The sequence below is a fragment of the Lactuca saligna genome, chromosome 1, assembly GCF_052625555.1.
Source record: "Lactuca saligna cultivar CGN05327 chromosome 1, ASM5262555v1, whole genome shotgun sequence".
In the NCBI taxonomy this organism is placed as follows: domain Eukaryota; kingdom Viridiplantae; phylum Streptophyta; class Magnoliopsida; order Asterales; family Asteraceae; genus Lactuca; species Lactuca saligna.
Window position 1 is genome coordinate 5,716,824 of NC_136417.1, and position 8,824 is coordinate 5,725,647.

At 34.8% G+C, this 8,824-nt stretch overlaps 1 protein-coding gene across 1 annotated transcript; it reads left to right on the plus strand.

The window, feature by feature from the left end:
- Positions 1 to 3,774: 3,774 nt before the first annotated feature.
- On the plus strand, positions 3,775 to 5,894 carry LOC145038845 (transcription factor VIP1-like). Its single transcript, XM_078987104.1, has 4 exons — positions 3,775 to 4,497; positions 4,722 to 4,854; positions 5,165 to 5,249; positions 5,360 to 5,894. The coding sequence occupies exons 1-4, from the start codon at positions 3,917 to 3,919 to the stop codon at positions 5,581 to 5,583; spliced, it is 1,023 nt and encodes a 340-aa protein (XP_078843230.1). The 5' UTR covers positions 3,775 to 3,916; the 3' UTR covers positions 5,584 to 5,894.
- Positions 5,895 to 8,824: the final 2,930 nt, after the last annotated feature.

The window sequence follows — 8,824 nt, forward strand, 5'->3', positions numbered from 1 at the left end:
CTTAAGGGTAAGTTTTGAAACTTTTTCAAACTTACGGTTTAGAATTTAAATATTTTAAAATTAACCTTTTTATCAAAATTTAAATTCCAAAACTTGATGACAAGTTTTGAAACTTTTCAAAACATTAGGGTTTAACTATTTAAATTTCAAAAACAAAACTTTTAAGTTCAAATTTAAACTATAAAACCTAAAGAGGAAAATTGAAACTTTTTCACAAGATAATTCAAATCTAAATTACTAATAATCAATCTTTATCTAATAAAACAAAAGATTATCTAAATTTTGACAATTATCTTCTATTTTGGCAAGTATAATCTCCAAATATTGATAAAATTCAGATTTTATTAATAAAAAAACATTTTAGGTAATTATCCACAGCCAAAACAGGTCAAAATCCTACGAAATCAGGTATATGCGACTCTGACTCGTCGAGTCAGCACTGGACTCGTCGAGTTCCCAGTGGACTCAGTGAGTTCAGTTATGGACTCGACGAGTCCAGCCCCCATAAACAAAAAAAAAATCGATTTTAAGCATGAATAATCAACTATAGCATCAAATACATCAAACAAACAACCCTAGGCTTTGATACCACTAATGGGTTTCGAGCACTACATCATTCCTATGGTGTACATGCAAACCCTAATAGCATTTGGATATAGTATGTCTAATGAACATGCAATTGAATATCCAAAGCTATAAACCCTAGATCTAGCATACAATTAATCATATTAACATAAAATAGGGTTTAGATCTAACCTTTGATTGTTATATAGCAATAACAACCTAATCCTTGGCTTCAGAAAGCTTAGTACCTCAAGTGTTGCTCCTCTAATGGAGTCACAAACACCACTAAGCAACTAGATGAAGAAGAAGGAGAGAGGAGGCACCAAAAACGACTAGAAACCCTAAAGGATTCCTTCCACATGTTTTTTGGGCCTTAGGGGTCTTTATATACTTAGGCTATTAGGGTTTTAAACTTAGGAAACCCTAATTTGACTGCTTAGGCCCTACGCAGTCCATGGACTCTTTGAATTATATTCCTTAGACGAATTCCTTATGCGCTTCCCATAGAATTCGTCCAACCTATATTATTAGGTGATCCATAACCCAATTGCAATTATCTTATAATTACAAATCCAGCCCCTTAAGTTTAATTAATCTCTTTTAGCTATAAAATTAATTCTTGACTAATAATAATTAAACTATATGATTTCTCCTTTAATATATTATTCTCATAATATATTAATAAATCATAATTAAACCTTTCTCTCCTTAATTCATCCTACATATTGCTATGGTGAAGGCAACCCAAAAGGACCATGCTTATAATCGGGTCAAGTATATACTAAAATAGTTATGGACTTAGACACCAATCCAACACCTCGTTCATGACAATTTCTCTGTACCCACCGAATCTTGTGTCGAGATTCATTCCATGAGGTAACGAGCTCCGTTATCCTTGACTTCAAGGTTTTTATCCATTCCCTGCAAAGCTTCCAACTGCGCCTCCTTGATTTGTGTGGATAGGTGTGAATGGATGGTCATGATCAATGATTTTACTCGATGGCCCGAGTATTCTTTTTGACTTAGGGCATCTGCTACTACGTTGGACTTTCCCGGATAATAATGAATTTCACATTCGTAGTCATTTAGCAGTTCTACCCATCGTCGTTGTCTCATGTTGAGCTTCTTTTGATTAAGGATGTGTTGAAGACTCTTATGATCCGTGAAGATTGTGCACCTCATACCATAAAGGTAGTGCCTCCAGATCTTCAGGCCAATTACAACTGATCCCAGTTCGAGGTCATGTGTGGTGTACTTGACCTCTTGAGTCTTAAGCTATCTCGAGGTATAGGCGATGACATTTCCTCGTTGCATAAATACACAGCTTAGCCCTTGCTTGGACGCACCGCAGTAGACCACAAAATCTTCCGTCCCCTCTTGAATAAAAAAACATGAATAATATTCAGCAAGCGGTTAACATCACTATCGTCAATTAGCTTGGTCATATATTTCAATTATAGAGATTCGAAAGATAAATATATGTTTCTATATGCTAAACATTGTTGGATTAATCGGTTTGATTCAAACAAGAAGTCTTTGTTGAAGGGGAAAAATAGGAACGTTTCTTTTTATTAGTGTTAAGTCTTATTACCTGAATGTTTCTGAGTCCAATTAGGTTTCTAATTGTTTTAGTATAATAGGGAGTTGCGTTTTTGTTTATTGTAAGTAGTAATTGTCTTTAGCTTATTAATAAAAAGCTTTTGACACGTAACCATTTCTTCCATATAATTTTGTCCCTATTTGTTGTTATTTTCCTAACGTCCATCCTTTTTCTTAAGCATCAATGTTTCTTTGTTTTACACTTGGTATCAGAACGAAGGTTGAAGAAGGCTGGTTTGAGAGTCGACTTTTGAAAGGAGAGGACCCTTGGTGTGCGGGGCTGCCATCACAATGGAAACGCAGGTGGGTTTACTGGTTTTAGACGACATGATGGTCGATATTAGCAACTTGTTTGGCTGCTAATAGGGGTCACAATCGAGACTGTTTATGGAAACGACAATGTTACGATCGAGAGTTGTCGTGGTGGATATAGGGACTACCGTTCGGGACGATGGGGGTGACCGGTGATGAACATAGACGATTTGTGGTTGTTAGTTACGATCATATATTGGTTTGTTTCGAGACGCTTTTAGCACGGGGTGCTGCCATCGGGATTTCACAGTTTTTGATTGGTCTGTTCGTGATAAAGGGATACTGACCTAGATGCGTGAAAAGCGGGCAGGAAGGATCTGTCAAAGTAGGTGACTTTGGATTCGGTTCATTTGGCAGGTTGAAAGGAAACAGTGAAGTAGGTGGCTTTGTTTTCTTGGTCGGTGGAGATGCCTCTTTGAACAAAGATGATCGAAACAAATGAAAAGATTAGAGAAACATGGTCTAAACATTATGGTGTTGAAATTCAAATCGGATGGCTTTGGATGTGACCACTAAAGTGGTCACTGATCTCAGAAAAGTCGAGATGGTAATGAACGTGTCAAACAGGATGCCATGGGTTTGGGTCCAAAACCAATTCAAACCGATCCATGCACACCCCAAGAGAAAAGCTTATGTCTAATATCAAATTTATACAATAATCCATCGCTTATGAAGTCCTGCTTAACGCCATTGAGTGGCTACCACTAAGGCAGTAACCATCATTTAGTCCTTTACAAAAAATACTATTAATATACCGTTGGAAGAATTTATTTTTTGGTTGAGAAAATTATGTTTGAAAGCTTGAAGACAATAAACATGAAGACTACATAGACAAAAATACTTACTATAACAAAGTTTAAGTTATACAAACTGATATTGCAATGTCAATACGGAACTTTAATACACAAATTGACAAAATTATGGTCAAACACTCTTCGGAAAGTATATCACGTCTTACAACAAAAAACGTTGAGAAATACCATCTTCGCTAGGTAAAAAGTAAATCGCTTTTGTCGGCTTAAAGTATAGTTGGGATCTTGCTAAGATATTGTAGTCCTCTAAAAATGTCACTTTTGTTAAATACATTCCATTTTTGTAAAAAATTTTCTTAAAAATATGTTTCTCCACATATTAAAACTAACTATTTAACTTTCGATGATAAATATCATATAATTAAATCCGCTATTTTTGTTAGCCCTAGAAGTTTTTGTAGGTTGATTTGATATATAAAAAGTATAAACACATGGTTACCAAACATCTTGCCAATAAAATAGGGTTTATAAAAGAAAACAAATCATTTTCTAACCCTAAATATACACTTTCCAATTACATCCCTTTCAAGTTCAACATCAATATCCATTACACGCGTCTCCTTCGAATTCGAATCGACTGCCGGTGCAATAAGACCTGCTCCCACCGGCCGCTACTAGACTTCAACCTTATGATGGACCCAAAGTTCTCCGGGAACCCAGTCCCCACTTCACCATATTATGGTGGTGGTCGGACGGATATTGATCAGATGCCGGAGACACCCAACCGTGGGAACCACCACCGCCGCACCATGTCGGAGACATTCTTCCGGTTCCCAGACGAAGACATCCTACTCGACGACGTCGTTGCTGACTTCAACTTCGCAAATATAGACCTCCCCTCGTTGTCCTGCGACGCTCCTGTCCCCACCACCACCGAAGATTCTTCATCGAAGTCGGAGAGAGAGTCCAACGACGTCAACGCTACTAAATTGACGGCGAGGAAGCCGTTGGGGTACAGTTCCCATCTCAGGAGTCTCTCTGTGGGGTCTGATTTCTTTGATGGGCTTGGATTGAGCTCTCCGGCCGAGCCGGAGAAACTCGGCGTTGGTGTTGGTGCGTATCGTCATAGGCACAGTAATTCGATGGACGGGTCTGCTGCGACTTCGTTTGAAGGGGATTCCGTGTTGATGATGCTGGATAATTCGAAGAAAGCACTCGCACCTGATAAATTAGCTGAACTTTCTTTAATTGACCCCAAGAGAGCTAAAAGGTTGGTCTATTCTCCTACTTCATTCTGGATTCTTCGTGCCATTTTGTTATGTTAAAGTCTTCGATTGAATGCCTAAAAGGGTGTCTGGATGTGGGTTTTGAAAATCATTACTCGATATTGAATAATCATAGCAATGAAATAGGGTTTTGGTTGGATTTTGGGAATTAATTCCAAAAAGATAGAAAATACATAATCTTGTGTGTGTGAATTATGATGTTTTGTAGGATTCTTGCAAATAGACAATCTGCTGCTCGATCAAAGGAGAGGAAAACAAGATATACCAGCGAATTGGAAAGGAAAGTGCAGACTCTCCAAACTGAAGCAACAACCCTATCTGCAGAAGTCGCAAAACTACAGGTTACATGTTTAGTTTTGATCATAAATTGCTTCCAAGATAATCTAAATCAACATACAAAAGCTAATGCGATTCATTTATATATGAGTGTATATTGATATATTAGTGTAAAACATTTGAGAGTGGTTGTTGATGTCACATTTGTGGGGATGCAAGATATATACCATCTTAGATATTTGGTAAAGTCATAAGGACAAGTTTTGAGACAAATGATGATATTATCAATAATTGCTAATCATAATATTAGTTTATAGTTATTACATCTAGAGTGCTTTAGAGATGAATTGACAATGACCTTCTAATGTGATTTAGCGGGATACAAGTGGCTTAACATCCGAAAACAAGGAGCTCAAACTCCGCTTAGAAGCAATGGAACAACATGCCCACCTTCGAGACGGTATATCTTTTAATTTCTTAATACATTGATATCTTTCGCTGTCACTGTCACTGTCACTGTCTATTGTGTCCAATTCACTGACACTGTCACTGTCATTGTTACTGTCTCAGCTTTGAACGAAGCACTGAGAGAGGAAGTCCATCGTCTTAAACGTGAGGCGGGCCAACTGCCACTCAATAACGGGATGAACTATAACACATCATTGCCGCCTCAATACATGTCACACCGCCAACCACTTCATCACTTTGGTCAGCAGCCACAGCCACAAAAGACACAAATGCCCAGTTCAAATACCAATGGCAGGCTCAAACCTAGCTTCATGGACCTCAATTAAATGGTAAAAAACACAAAGCATGGTAACTTCTATCATCTTGTAGATAAATATTGAATATGGGATTATGTACAAGTATTTATTATAAGTAAAAGTGTGGGAGGTTAGTCTTTGTACATAGCTTCTCTATTTATTTCTTCTGCAAATTGTTTGTGTATGTGAGTTTTATCCATCTTGTTACGATGCTTTGTTATAGGATGGGTATTAATTTATAGAGATTTTATAGCTTCGGAATGTAAATGTTATGATGTAATGCTCATGTTAGTATTCGTATGAATCGTATTATGTTCAATAAAGATTGCTAACTTTGTTTTTTTTACAAGGTCAAAATCAACTTATAAATAGTTCTTAAGACCCAGTTTGTGCATAAGATGATGCCCTTGTATTGCATTTGTATTATTAGTAGCTTAATTTCAAGGTCATACAAGGGGCAAATAATATATACACAGATTCGTCTTCTTTGTCTTTGAATGACACTGAGAGATTTGGCTCATATAAACTCGATGTTTTGAGGCTTGGTATCTAACACTGGTCTCACTTTATAGGATGCCTTCAATCATTAAAATAAAAACGGTTTACACACATGTATTTATTACTGTAGTCTTAAATCTATACAATTTGTTTGAAATTTTGTTTCAAACGAGAATTAAACCTTTTAACATTTAGTTGGACACCTATCTATGAACTTCTATTCAATTGTATCACTTCATCTAAAATTTTCACTTGTCCGACTTATTTGTTTTGAGAGACTTGAAGTTCAATGAATTGATGACATGATGTCAAGAATATGACACGACCATAATATTATTTTAATGCAAAAGGTATGGAAACTTGATCCGTTGTTAGATCTAGTCAAATGTTTGCATAGATTTAGCATTTCTTATGCATTTGGAAGAACATACATCATGGGTATCAACAATTTGGTCCATCTTCACTTTTTAGATCTAAAGTTAAATGCTTGCACACTTTTATCCACAATTTGGTCCATTTTCACTTTTTAGATCCAAAGTTAAATGCTTACACACTTTTAGCACTTGTCCATTTACATCTTTCAGTTACCAACTTCTCAAACAAACAATCCTTATTATTATGTAGTTGTGTAAATGAACCGATGGAAAAGAACAATGGTTTGATCATATTAGTTTGTTAAAAACCAAACCCGAAAAGATTAACGAACGAGTCTTCTTCTTTTCTCATTTTGTTTTACAAAGTACCTTGTTCATTATGACCGTTAAGACGCTAAGGAAACATAAGCTAACAACCATAAATGAATATATATTCTTCTTTTCTCCTTTTGTTTTACAAAGTACCTTGTTCATTATGACCGTTAAGACGCGAAGGAAACATAAGCTAACAACCATAAATGAATATATATGTACATATATATATATATATATATATATATATATATATATATATATATATATATATATATATATATATATATATATATATATAATAAAATTTAACTACTTATAGGTAGTGTACTAAATCAGATTCTAGTATAGAAAAGTACGTCGGGTGTCGATCTCAGGAAATAGAATTTAGCTAATAAATTAACTACTAAAAAATAACCTAAGAAAACAACTAAAGTAGGGTTTTTTTTTATCTGATTTTGCAAGTTCATATTAACTTAATTTACTCAAATAACTCAAATTTAAAGCAAACAAGTAACTAAAGATGATTGTAATTAAGAGAATAAAAACACTTCCGTTTAGCTTTTATTCCCCTTTCTTTCTATGGTTAGTTTCAAAACATTGATTAATTTCAGCTGGTTACCAATACAAAAGTTATTAGAAGTCTTTGTCCGTTCTCGTAATATTTTCACTAATTTATGAACTACTATGCAATAGTCTTATACAAGTGAATACTAAATTGATTATTAAGATTATTGGGCTATGTAAGATATAGCTAAGATTAATTATTTATGATCTAGACAAATAACTAAACACAATTATGATCCAATTATGTTCTCTAGCACAGTTAAGTTAACTACCTTTATTACCTATTTTAGGATTTGGTCAATCACTAGCTCTAGCAATTTAAGATTCATAAACAACTAGGTAACAAGTTCATGCAATTAAAATGATCATTCAGCTACACTAAACTTGAAGATGTAAGCAACAAAGATTGAAACTATTAACATGCTAGGCTTTAATATATCAAACACAAACTAAACCAACTTCATAAATCCATGAAAGTAGAAAATAATATATAGTATTAGGGTTCATCATGAATAAACGAAAGCCAAATGATTTAGCTCATAATTATAGAAGAAAAACACATAAACACATAGGAAATTAAGCTAGGCATGATTAAATCTAAGCAAACCAAATGAATGATGTGAAATCATGCTACGGTCTCTTAATCTCCAATCTTCTTATGCCTTCTAAGGGTCTTAACAGGGTATTTTCTGTTCTTCAATCACAACTCGTTGCCTCATAATTCTGTCTTTCTACCCAATGTTCGGGATATTTATAGTTTCCTAATTCTGATCGCTACGACGTGGGAAATAAGTGCCACATCGTGGGATTAATAGTAATCTCGCATGTGCGAGTTAATCCGTGATTCTCCGTAGAATATTCTTGAACTGATACGTGTTCATGTCGTGACCAAGTTAGGGTCACGTCGTGAGTTTGGATTAATGCTTAATTTAGAATCTTATGAATGCCATGTCATGGGATTTGTAACTCCACGTCGTGGTAACTTCTTTTTGCATGATTTTCTCTTCATTCTTCTCCTAGTTTTTAGCTCTATTCCTCCAAGTATCTAGCTGTTTTCAATTTGAGTCTTTTTCTTCAAGAATGTCTTTTTTGGCTGCAACATACAATTTAACTTAATAAGTACCAAATATCTTTGCATTTTACCAAAATGTAGCTTAAATATATTAAAATAATGCCTAAAAATGTATATAAATATGGTAATATGAAAATATCACACACTTGTCTTTTGCTTGCCCTCAAGCAAAACTTGTTTTCAATATATCACATAGAACTTTGTCCACCAATACAAAAGAATCTGAATTGAACCCACTAATTATACATTACCTTAATGCATGTATTTATGTCTAAATCCTAATTACATTTCAATCCCTAGATACTTACAGTCTTCATAAACACTTTCATTTATTTTATGCATCCCTCCGAATCCATCCCCAGAAAATTTCTTAACCTCAAGGTAATTTTTGGTTAAGTTCCCAAGCATACATATAGTAAAATAACATAGAAAGAAACATTATAATAAA